Source organism: Vulpes lagopus, chromosome 14 (assembly GCF_018345385.1).
Source record: "Vulpes lagopus strain Blue_001 chromosome 14, ASM1834538v1, whole genome shotgun sequence".
In the NCBI taxonomy this organism is placed as follows: Eukaryota; Metazoa; Chordata; class Mammalia; order Carnivora; family Canidae; genus Vulpes; species Vulpes lagopus.
The window spans coordinates 22,101,040-22,113,334 of record NC_054837.1 but is presented as its reverse complement, the minus strand read 5'-3'; the positions used below and the strand labels follow the sequence as shown (position 1 = coordinate 22,113,334).

The following is a 12,295-nucleotide window of genomic DNA, read 5'->3' as shown; positions in this document are numbered from 1 at the left end:
GTGTACACTTGAAAATATGGCAACTAATCAATTTATATAGAGATCATAATTTGGATAACTCCATTTTGCCTCTACAGAGCTGTACAACCAGGAATACGGGACAAGGGACTTTGAGGAGTGAAAGTAACTGCCCCAAAGTTCATAAACTTTTATGGTACAAACGGCTCTTACTTTCAACATTATCAGTGATCTTTACACATATTCTGGTTTCCTGGTTTCTCAGCCTCTATCAGTTTAGAAGGAAGGAATAAAAGTGGGAGAATAGAGGACTGAGAGCTATTAGAACTAAGGTTATTTGTTGTAAAAAGAACTATCCTTTGAAAGTTCTTAGGCAGCCTGACAGTAAAGAAAAAGAAAGAAAAATCCATGACTAAGACATCTACCAACCAATCACATAAAAATGAACAAAGGTTTGTGGACTATTTTGCAAAGAGGAAGATGCTCCTCATGTAGTCCTTTTATACTCCAAGAGTTGATGAAATACTACTGCTTCTGAGCCATCAAGAAGTGAAATTATGTTCATTATGCTTTCTTTAAGAAGGCAGAGAAGTACATCGTGTATTTTGACAAGATTACGCAGAAAATGATCAAAAGTGGGAGGAAGAAGTCTTGTTTTTTTAAAGGAAAAGTTTGTTATGTGGAAATTTCACTTCTGTGAAATTATAATTTTAAGACATTGGGAAAATGGGATATAATGTAGTAAGCCTTAGATGACAGAATAGATTTCATCTCTTCATAAGTTAAATAGCCATAAAAGAGGAGTAGGGCCACTGTGAGAAAAATATGTACATGTCTTGTGGTTCTTCACCCTGACTTTGCTATCAGGGGAATTGTGGCTTTTGCTCCTGCTTTTATAAAATATCTCTTCCTCTGCAAAGAATCCTTTCTGAAAATGAAACACTATTCCCGGAAGTGAGTGCAGCCTGCATATTTCCAGATGAGCATGAAAAGGAGAAAGTAAATTATTTTGCTCCTCTATTGCTTGTGATTATATAAGAGCAAACTGGTTTACAGTGAATTTCAAGCTATAACAGGATCAGTGAAATTTAGAGCAGGAATAGCTCTTAGAAATTCTTTTGTTTTCAAGGTGTGGAAATTCAGCCATGGAGGGGTTAAATGATTTACACAACTAAGAGTTAGGCATGCAACTTACATTTCCTCCTTTGGTGTTTGTTTTCTGGTGGTCTACCACTGCTGTTATCTTTCTAAGACATAGATTTGATTGTGTCACTCATTGTGACAGACACTGGTGTCCCATTTATCCCCCATTCCAACTCTTTTCCTTGCCTTCATTTATTGTAAGCACTAGAAAGTAAAAAGAGTTGAACTCCAGCCTTTTTTGTAGTTAGAGATAACAATATGACTAAAATCTGGTGAATGAGATACTGTAAATTAAGCTGTACTGTAGAGGCAGAAAAGTCCCTGAGGAAAGTTTTGTTTTCTAGAATAAAAAGGCAAAGCATCTGAAGATAAGAGGTTTTCCACTCTGCCTTTCCTCCTTTTTCCCTCTTGGGATAAAGACGTGAATCCTGGAGATGCAGGAGCCATTTTGTGACTAAGAAGATAAAAGCCACATACCAAAAATAATAAAGTAGGAAAATGGAAGGAGCTTGGATCCATGATGACACTGTTGAGCTGCTTATAGTTCTGGACTGTTTATGACATCTCCTTTCTCAATGCCCTCGACTTTTTATTTCACAAGATAATTAAACCCTTCCCTGTTTAAGCCTTTTAAAACTGATACACTCAACATCTTAAACACATGTTTCCATGATGAACCTGGCCTTTTACAGCCAGGTTCATGGTTCTATTTCTAGGTTCAAACCTAGTCACTCCTAGTCCTTTTTCCCATATAATACATATAGTACATTCTAGATAGTTTTGGACTCATGCCATGTGTTTCACACCTACATGCCTTTGCTTATGTTCTTTATGCCTGCAGAAAGATTCAGTCCCATCTCCTCTCTCTTCTCCAAAGCTCATTATTCTCGAAACCCCTACAACTAAAATGTCCCCAGATCCTTATAAAATAATGGTTTTATTGTTCTTGAAAGTATATTTCTTTGAAATGTTTAAATAATACAGAAAAATGAAAAAAAAATAATACAGAAAAATGCATAAAAGAAAGTAAATTATTCCAAATTTCACCATCCAGAAATAAATATTGTTAAATTAAAGAATATCATTTCAGACGTTCTCTTTCAGGATAATAGATATCTAGAAACAATTTTACGTGGAAAGATTATACATGCTAATTTTAAGAAAATCTGTTAAATCAGGGTATACTTAAATACAGCGGAATTAGAAGACAATGAAGTTAAGCTTAACTTTAATTATAATTTCTTCACCAAGAGTTACCAGTTCTTAAAAGACCCTCTAAAGTGAACAACAACAAAAAATGACAGAGATTAGAGTTACTTTTTTTTAAACTATGCCATTTCAACTTAAGAATTATTATTGACCATCTATTCTGAAAAATAGGAAAATCAGTACACTTATCTTTCTTTCCTACCCATAACTTGTTCTACATTAGTATTTTTACATTGTCAATGTTTACAGCATTTACATTCTGCTCTTTAACCATATACATTATTTTACTTTGGCTCTATATTTAAATGGATTCAATGTGAAGGTGACATTTTAAAATGTCAGGAAGGAAATGTGAAGAAAAGATGAATTAACTAGAAATATTTGGGAACAAGATAGCCAACTGGGAAGAAACAAGTTAGCTTCCTTTATAACAATTTTTTGCATGACCTCTCAAAGGAAGCCCAGCAGAAAGAACACCGAAAGAGAGTTACTGATGACTGGTTCCATGGTATCTCTCTTCAGGGCTCTGCTTAAAAGTCATCTCCCAAGAAAGGCCTTCCCTAACTCCTCACTTAAAACATCAGGTCCTGGAGCACCCGGCTGGCTTAGTCAGGAGAATGTGCAACTTTTGATCTCAGGATCGTGAATTTGAGCCCCATGTTGGGGGCAGAGTTTACTTTAAAAAAGGATGCCAGATCCTGTCACTCTTCATCCCTGTCCCTGCTTTATTTTTCTGCAAAGAATTTACTATGAACTGATATATATTTACTTGTGTGTTTAGTGCTTGGAACAGTGTTTGGCACACTGTAGACAGTAAATATTTGTTGAGTAAATGGTAGTCTCAGGTGATTTTGTCCATCAAATCAAATTAAGACTAAATCAAGTCAAGGGCAGGCCCAGTGGTGCAGCGGTTTGGCGCCGCCTGCAGCCTGGGGTGTGATCCTGGAGACCCGGGATCGAGTCCCTCCCTGCGTGGAGCCTGCTTCTCCCTCTGTCTGTGTCTCTGCCCCTCTCTCTTCTGTGTCTATGAATTAAAAAAATAAAATCTTTAAAAAAAAAAAACTAAATCAAGTCAAATAAAAATCAACATTTATTTCCAAAAAAAGTTTTCTTCAGTTACATCTTTAAATATCTTCTGCTAGATGTACTTTGTTTTCTTCTTCGGGAATAATAGGTGGGGTATGTGAGAACTCCTATCTTCCCTATGTGTCATCTTCATTATGATCATCTTTACAATTTTTCCTCTTGCAATTAACTTTATTTCCCTACAACTTTCTGTCACTGGAAATACTCTACATGGGTTGGTTTACTACATTAGTTTGTTGCCTATGATTCTGTGTTTAAATTTTTCTCTTCCATTTCTTTTCTTACCTCTGCCCACTTGCTTTTCATACCTCTTTGGTGTCTGTGCCCAAAAATTCATTTCTGAATCCTTGTAGTATCTTTTTCTTTGAAATGCTTTTCCCGTTTGATTTTAATACCATCCCCAAATTATCCCTTTATGGTAGTACTTTCTAATTAAAAAAAATCTTCACCTACTTCAAAGTAATAAAGATATTATTTTATCTTGGGTTACCTGGTGCTTTTGTTCTGGTTGTCATTTTCCCTGCAGATATGTAGAGCTGTTGCTAAGGCATACAGAGTAGAGTTCATGTTTAGAACATACGATAGCCCTATGCCAAAAGGATATTAAACAAAGTCCTTTTGGGTTACCTGGTGCTTTTGTTCTGGTTGTCATTTTCCCTGCAGATATGTAGAGCTGTTGCTAAGGCATACAGAGTAGAGTTCATGTTTAGAACATACGATAGCCCCATGCCAAAAGGATATTAAACAAAGTCCTTTGCCCTGTTGCTTCTGCCACCATATTCCTGTGGCTGCTCTCTACAAGAAGAAATAACTTAATTTTCCAAGGAAAAACTAGTTGGCTTCAGACCTAGCTCTCTCTTCCAGAAAATAGAATAATATTTACAGAGTTCTCAGGAAAAGAAAATGTAAACCAAAAATGTGCAGCCTAGACAAGGTGTTCTTCAATTATAAAGGTAGCTGACGGTTTTAAGCTTTCAAATTTAGGCAATATAATCTTTCTGAGTTTTTCTTAAAACCAACCAACCAACCAACAAAAAAGAGTTGAAAAAAATATATATAGAAAGAGGTTAAATAAATCTGGATTAGTTTGTGCCAAATAAAAGACATTTACATTGTAGAAGTCTCCACATACCTCATTGATATTGATGGAGCCTACGTATAAAGTTTATAATAAAATGCTACATGAAGGGATGCCCCCAAAATAAGATGTTTAAATAAATGAAATTAACACGATACTCTTGTCACCAACATGTATGATGTAATGCCATGTAGACGCATGTTTTGTATATTTATGGTACATCTTCACTGCTTGATGATTTGGCAACAACCTAACTGAAAATCCCTGAGTTGGCATGTGAACCATTGGCAGACTGTCCTGAAAGCACTGTACTGAAGTTCATGCAGGTATTAGTCAATGGAACATCCTGACCAGAGCAAAGAGAAATACTTGTTGTCAAGGCAGAAAAGAGGGAAGAGAAAAAAGAAAAGATAGAAAAGATGAGGAAAAAACTGTCCAAGTGGAATATATAGCACCATCCATTGTGATAATCTTGCTATTTTTATGCCTAGCTATTATCTCTGGATAAATGACAAGGCAGCACGTTCTAATCCAGTTTGTTATGATAAGCTGCCACAGAAATGATTTACTATACTCTACTACAACATGACTTTAAATCCCCCTCCTCAAATATAAATTTGAAAAATTACCCGTAATAGCTCCGCTGACGTTGGCCTTTCCTGAGGTATTTTCTGCAAGCAGTAATCTACAAATCTCCGAAAGGAGTCTGTCCTGTATGTGCAAATACATCGAAAGAAAATAAAATCAGGTCTCTGGAATACACTGAGTACTTAAAATAATTCTCATTCATGGGAAAGTTTTACATTTTAAGAGATTTTTAATAAAATATATGGAATATTAGGAGAAGTGGACAATTTTCAAGTTTATGGTATCTAAAAATTAATATTTGTTTTTAAAAAATACCTTATTTATTTCTTCATGAGAGACACAGAGAGAGAGAGTGTGGCAGAGACATAGGTAGAGGGAGAAGCAGGCTCCATGCAAGGAGCCTGATGTGGGACTTGATCCCGGGACTCTGGGATCATGCCCCGAGCCGAAGGTAGACGCTCAACTGCTGAGCCACCCAGGTGTTGCTAAAAATTAATATTTGGATAATGAATGTGGAGAGTTTCAAATTAGTCAACACCTAAACATATCTTAACATACAAGCATGGTTAAATCATAATTTATGTCAGAAAATGAAAAATACTATATTTATATATGTAATAGTTTTATATATATTTTTCTTTCCAAAGATAACAACTCTTATAAGTCTCAAGCCTATATTCTTCACTGCCAGTTGGTAACTTCTCCATCACCCACCACCATAAACAGGTAGTAAAATCTGAAGCATAAGGGAAGAGAACTTAGGAATATGGTTTCTGGATGAAAAAATGTCTTTCTCTTAAGAATTCCATTTTGTCCACTCTTCTTTAAAATTGCCCTTCTTCTATTACTCATGTGGCCCAAACAGTTATCAAAATGTCATAATTGTCTGTAAGGAATGATATGTCTTCTAAATAGATAGTGTATGTTCTGTGTCAACATATTTAAATATACATATAATAAAAGAAATGACAACTGGAAAAATAATGACATCAGAGAAGGTACTTTATCTCTGCCAAGAAGTGATAAAAGCTGAGATGATCAATACAAGACTGTCAGGATATAAGAGAAGAGACTTATTAGGAAGATAGCAGGGTGTGTTCCCTGTAGAATTTCAGTTCCTACACACACATTAAGAACACAGTACAAATGACAGTGAGGGCAGAAATAAAAATGTGTGTGTGCATAGCCAGTTCACACCTATAAAGCACCACTGTCACTATAACATACAATGAAAGAATGTATGGTTTCTAGGTCAGATATTTAAAATGTGATTTAATGAAAGTGCCTAAAACCATATGGTGATTCCCTTAAGAGATTTAAAATGAGGGATCCCTGGGTGGCGCAGCGGTTTGGCGCCTGCCTTTGGCCCAGGGCGCGATCCTGGAGACCCGGGATCGAATCCCACATCGGGCTCCCGGTGCATGGAGCCTGCTTCTCCCTCTGCCTGTGTCTCTACCTCTCTCTCTCTCTCTCTTTGACTATCATAAAAAAAAAAAAAAAAAAAAAAGAGATTTAAAATGAGAGCAAAGTCTTACCATTCATTAGACTGTAGCGTTGGGGAGTCATTCTGGGCAATGTGGTATAAGGCACTCATTGCATTCATATTGAAAAGGGGTGGCTTCCGTTCCGCTGAAGGAAAAGAAACACGATTAAGTGTTCTTGAAAGAAATCAGGCAGATAGAGAAATAAGGATCTGTGATCAAAGCTTTGCTGCTAAATCAATGGCTCGTTACTGTCATCATGCCACATAATCCACTTATTTTAATCTCTAAGGTCAGCCCAGGATAGCCATTCAGAAGAAGCTGCCGGTCATCTTAATGTACATTGGCAAAGCTCCTAACAGAACCATTTCAAAAGATTCAAAAAAATTATTTTTTTCCACATATCTTCAAATGGCTGGTCTTTGCTTGTGTTCCCACAATAAGTGTATGTGTTTTAATTTAAACCTATGTATTGTATTCATTGAAAAAAATCCATAAGGTACAGAATAGAATAAGAAAAATTATTATAGAATGGAACATCTTCAACATTACTAATATAGCAAGGAAGATTAAGTACTCAATTCAATAAACACTGTCTGAAGGCTCATTCAGGCCAAATAAATGGTACAGGTGATAGTGGAGGGGAAATGGGTGGAAGTGGAGGATAAATCATAATCAAGACTTGATCTAGCCCCCTTTTAAGGGAAACTCAGGGATGCCTGGGTGGCTTAGTGGTTGAGCGTCTACTTTACACTCAAGGCATGATCCTAGGATTGAGTCCTGCATCTGGCTCCCAGGGGGGAGCCTGCTTCTCCCTCTGCCTATGTCTCTGTGTGTCTCTCACAAATAAATAAAATCTTTAAGGAGAAACTCAGTGAAATTAGGTACTTTTTAATAGATTTATTCCATCTCAGCCCATCATTGTCTCTTTTTTTAGAAATTCTATAGCTCTATTTTAGAATACTGTTTATTTGGCATGCGCTCTCCTACTGCACTTACATAAACATACAAATCTTTTCTCTCAAAAGAAATCATTAGCTCTATGAGTAAGATCTTACAACCTTAATACTCTTATGCTTTTATTCCTCAAGCAATATATAATATTATTCACATATTAAGTGCTCAATTTGTTGACAAAAGGAAAGAAACAGGTTTTAGTTCTGAAAACAGTTAATTTTATATTATTTACTAGTTAGTATGCCTTAGAAGATTAATCACTATCTCATTCTACCATGCTTATCTTAACGGATTCTTTACACACTTCCATCTTGTAATTCATAATTTAATTCTCAGATTTTATCAAAACATTTTGGTTTTTAAGCACTTTTAAAATGGTAAAATGGGCTTATTCTATGCAATTCTAAGAAATAAGAACTAAGAGCAGAAGTAACACAAAACACATTTTCATTCACAGAAGGATGAACTTGTGAAAAGCCAGGGTGAGAAAACAAAGAAAACAACCCCCCCCCCCAAAAAAAAAACTTGGAATGAATAATTTTAAAAGTAGTGAACTTTAAGTCACTGGCAGTATCCCAGCAGAAGACAACAATGGTTATTTATCCATGATACTTTGGAGGGGCCTCTTATAGTCCTGACTAAACGTTCCCTGATACTTTTAAAACACATAGTCTACCATTCTACAAATATTTTTTATTAGCCTCTCAACAGGATACTATAAACTCATGTAATAGTTACCACTATTATAGGGGCATGGACTGTCCACAAGTAGAAATTTGAAAGTTGTAGTGTAGACAAATGGATTTATATATCTATTTCAAATGTAGAAGAGTTCAAGTTTAGGTTCAAGTTTATTTTTCATGAGGTACACTCTGGAGAGTTTCTAGAGCTTGGCCTTCTGACATGTGGAACTAGGAACTCATGTCACCATCAACGATTTCCCATTATTAGGACCAAGTCCAGATCCTACACATAGTCTATTTGCCTTTATTAACATGACCCTGGTGACCTCTAGCATTTCATTCTGAGAAGCAATGCTTCCCCTGTCTTCTCAAATCATCTTTTGCTTCACCGAGAGAACCAACTTCAGAGCCTTTCACATTTACTGCTTCTTCTGTCTGGACTTGCCTCTCACTCTGATTCCCTAAACTTTATCTGGTTAATTCTTGCAAACCTTTCAGGTTTCACCTTAAATATAATTGCATTTTTGCATTCATTTCATAAATATTTATTCAAGGCTTATTATACACTTACTAGGTCCTATTAGATTTTTGTCACTGCAGGGGATCCCAGGGTGGCCCAACAGTCCAGCGCCCGCCTTCAGCCCAGGGCGTGATCCTGGGGACCCGGGATGGAGTCCCACATCGGGTTCCCTGCATGGAGCCTGCTTCTCCCTCTGCCTGTGTCTCTGCCTCTCTCTGTGTCTTTCATGAATGAATGAATAAATAAATAAATAAAATCTTAAAAAAATATTTTGTGACTGCAAATTATGTTTTTCCTTTCCACTATCTATTGCAACCATAATTATTTGTGTAATTCTTTACATAATGTGTGTCGTCTTTGCTAAACTTCATGAGGGCAAGGACAGTGTCTATTATGTTCATCTTTACATTCCCACTGCTAAGCATAGCACCTGGTATATATTTTTGGTGGTCCAAAAACAACTATCAAATAAATAAATAAAGGTAAGGCAAATTAAAGGAAAGAAGAAACTTTGTCAACAAAGAATCTTGTGCAGCAAGAAGTCACAAAAATGACTAAGGAGGGACTAAGTCTCGGGGCTTACATCAGATGCTATGTGACGGTTTCATTCCTTGCCAGAAGGACAGGAACCCTCACTGGCAAAAAGTAAAAAATTCAAACTGCTCAGAACACTGAATTGCCTGAGAGAAACAGTCAGGAAGGAGGACTAAAGGAAGAAGAAAAACAAATTTGGGATGAGGATGAAGGAAAAAAAAGCAACAACAAAACTCAATTCAGTAGTGACAAGAAAGGCAATAGCTCAGATTTGAAACAGGAATGGTGAGGTTGTAAGTAGCCAACACTCTGCTGTGAACGAGACAAGATTACAACCAGCCACATGATGACAGAAGAGCTATAGCAGAGAAGTACATGACTAAAGGTATTCTAAACAGCTCTATGGTCTCGGCAGCGTTTGCTAAATATTAGTTTCAGATGGCCTCAGCTACATTCAAGTCCTTTGCTAGATGTGCTACATAATCCTCTGAGTCATGGGGACAGGACTCATTGCTAAGCCAGAACACCATAGAGCAAGGGTTGGGAAACTATGGTCTGTAGGCCAAATTTACCTAGAAACCCGTTTTTGTTAAGTTTTGTTGAATTACAGCCACATTTATTTATTAACATATTTTCTATGGCTGTTTTCATGGTCGAACAGCAGAATTGAGTAGTTATGACAGAGAATGTATGACCTGAAAGCCCAAAACACTTATCTGGTCCTTTACAGGAAGTTTGTCAACCCTTACTTTGGAATATAATAGTCTGCATACAATCTTCCACAGAAGCAGCAAAATAGGAACTAAAGGAACTAGGAGCTACCTTGTGATATATAATTCATAATTTCTCAAAAGAAAGGAAAAGGGTGGGAGCATAAAAAAGCTGAGTTAAGTAAAAGAAAATAAAGAAAGATTTCTCTTTAAAGACAATGACCAAGTTTTTGTGGCAAACAGATTTCTCATGAACAAATGTGGCTGAAAACCATAATAATTAGCAATAACAATAATTAAAACCATGTACTGAATTCCTACCGTAGGTTAGGCACTCACCACATGTTACATGTCATTCACGATTCTCAGACTAGCTTGACAGGATAAGTGTAATTATTATAAGCATTATTGCCCAGCTGAAGAAACGGAGGTTCAGCTAGCCTAAATAATGGAACTATGTCACATGGTAAGTAGCTAAACTGGGATCTCAACCCATCATGTAAGAATTCAAGAAATGTGTTCTTTTCACAAGGTCTCAGTGCATCTTCAACAACCCTGTGCATTTTATGAGAGATTGTACAGGTATTTAAAATAAAAGGGGGGAGGATGCCTGGCCGGCTTAATTGGTAGAGGGTGTGACACTTCATCTCAGGGTGGTTTGAGCCCTACACTGTGTGTGGAGATCACTAAAAAACTAAATAAACTTAAAAAAAAAGAAAAGCATCAGCATCAGCAGCATCAGCAGCTTTAAGAAGAGTAAATATGCCTGCCTCTCCCCAACAGCCATCACAACATTCATTTATTAACAATAAACAATGAGCGGCTAATGTGGAAGATGAAAATACAGGCAAAAAACCTACATGACAATGTGTGTGTGTGTGATTTCTTTTTTTTCCTGGAGAATTCATTTCTGAGCACAGTAAATTCAATGCTAATGGACCATCTGTAGCTTCTTTAGTGACCTTTGCAGGTGAACTAAGTGTCTGTAGGTTAAACAAATGAACATCATATTAACTTCTCTTGAAATAATCTTGAAAAATAAAATATTTGCTGACTGGACAGTTTTAATGTTCAAAGATTTGAGGATTCTTGCATTTAACTAGTTCTTTCAGTGGAAAATTAATTTAGCAAAAGATAATTTGTGGAACAGGCTTCACCACTTAGGAACTATAGAGATTCCTGCAGGAAAGAAGCACAGTGCCAGTAACATTATCATCTTCCTCCTTTGTGATATGACTTTAGTAATTTAAATTACAGATTAGGGAGCTTTTAAAAAATATACAGTATTATAGAAGAAATGTCACAAGGAAAGCAACTTTCAAAGTAATTTCAACATTAAAAGTACAACAACTTAAAGTATTTCAAACATATAGAAAACTTAGAAAAATCATTGTTTAGGGTTTTATATGCAGCAGTTTATTCTTTTTTCATGTAAAAAATACCCTTCTTTTATATGTCCATTAACAAGACTAATGCTAGGGAGACAGATATAGAAAATATATAGATATATAGATATAGATATAGATATAGAAGAAAAGCTGTCAAAAAGATACTTGTATGGTCTATTGCATTAGCAATATAGTACATTTTGAAAAATTCTTGATAAGTTAAATGTCCTTGGTAACAATTTTACTTAATGAATATTAACTGAGCATGTACTACCATCTTTCTCTGATTCTAAGATGCCACTGACTATAAAATATTCCACTATTAAAATGCACTACTATTTTACGTATAACTTGGGGGGAAAATGCTACCAATTATAAAATGCTGTTGCCTGTCAAATATCTCCCAGTTTGGAAGAGATGTTAAAAGGTAAATTAAAATTTTGGATAGGGGATCCCTGGGTGGCTCAGCGGTTTAGCGCCTGCCTTCGGCCCAGGGCATGGTCCTGGAGTCCCGGGATCGAATCCCACATCAGGCTCCCTGCGTGGAGCCTGCTTCTCCCTTTGCCTGTGTCTCTGCCTCTCTCTCTCTCTCTCTTTCTCTCTGTCTCTCATGAATAAATAAATAAAATCTTAAAAAATAAGTAAATAAAATAAAATTTTGGATATAATATGATATATATCAGGATTGCGTTGTTAGTGGCTAACATTTATTAAGTATACTATGTAGGGATTGTAATAATAAGCACTTTAAATCCATATTTTCATTTAATCCAGACAATCTTGGTAAGCTAGGGGTTATTATTATGCAAATTTTATAGAATTCAAATAATTTGATGAAAGTCACGCAACTAAGAAATGTCAGAGGGACGCCTGGTTGGCTCAGTGGTTGAGTGTCTGCCTTTGGTTTCAGGGCATGATCCCAGAGTCCGGGGATCGCGTCCTGCATTGGGCTCCCTGCAA

The 12,295-nt window shown here is 36.3% G+C and overlaps 1 protein-coding gene across 1 annotated transcript in view; it reads right to left on the bottom strand.

The window, feature by feature from the left end:
* Positions 1 to 12,295, bottom strand: part of TAOK3 (TAO kinase 3) — a 181,592-nt gene that overhangs the window by 48,040 nt on the left and 121,257 nt on the right. Inside the window, exons 10-11 of the mRNA XM_041728803.1 lie at positions 6,598 to 6,691; positions 5,104 to 5,185 (exon numbers count right to left, since the gene is read on the bottom strand). Of these exons, the coding sequence (XP_041584737.1) occupies positions 5,104 to 5,185; positions 6,598 to 6,691 (176 nt within the window). The remainder of the gene's footprint in view (positions 1 to 5,103; positions 5,186 to 6,597; positions 6,692 to 12,295) is intronic.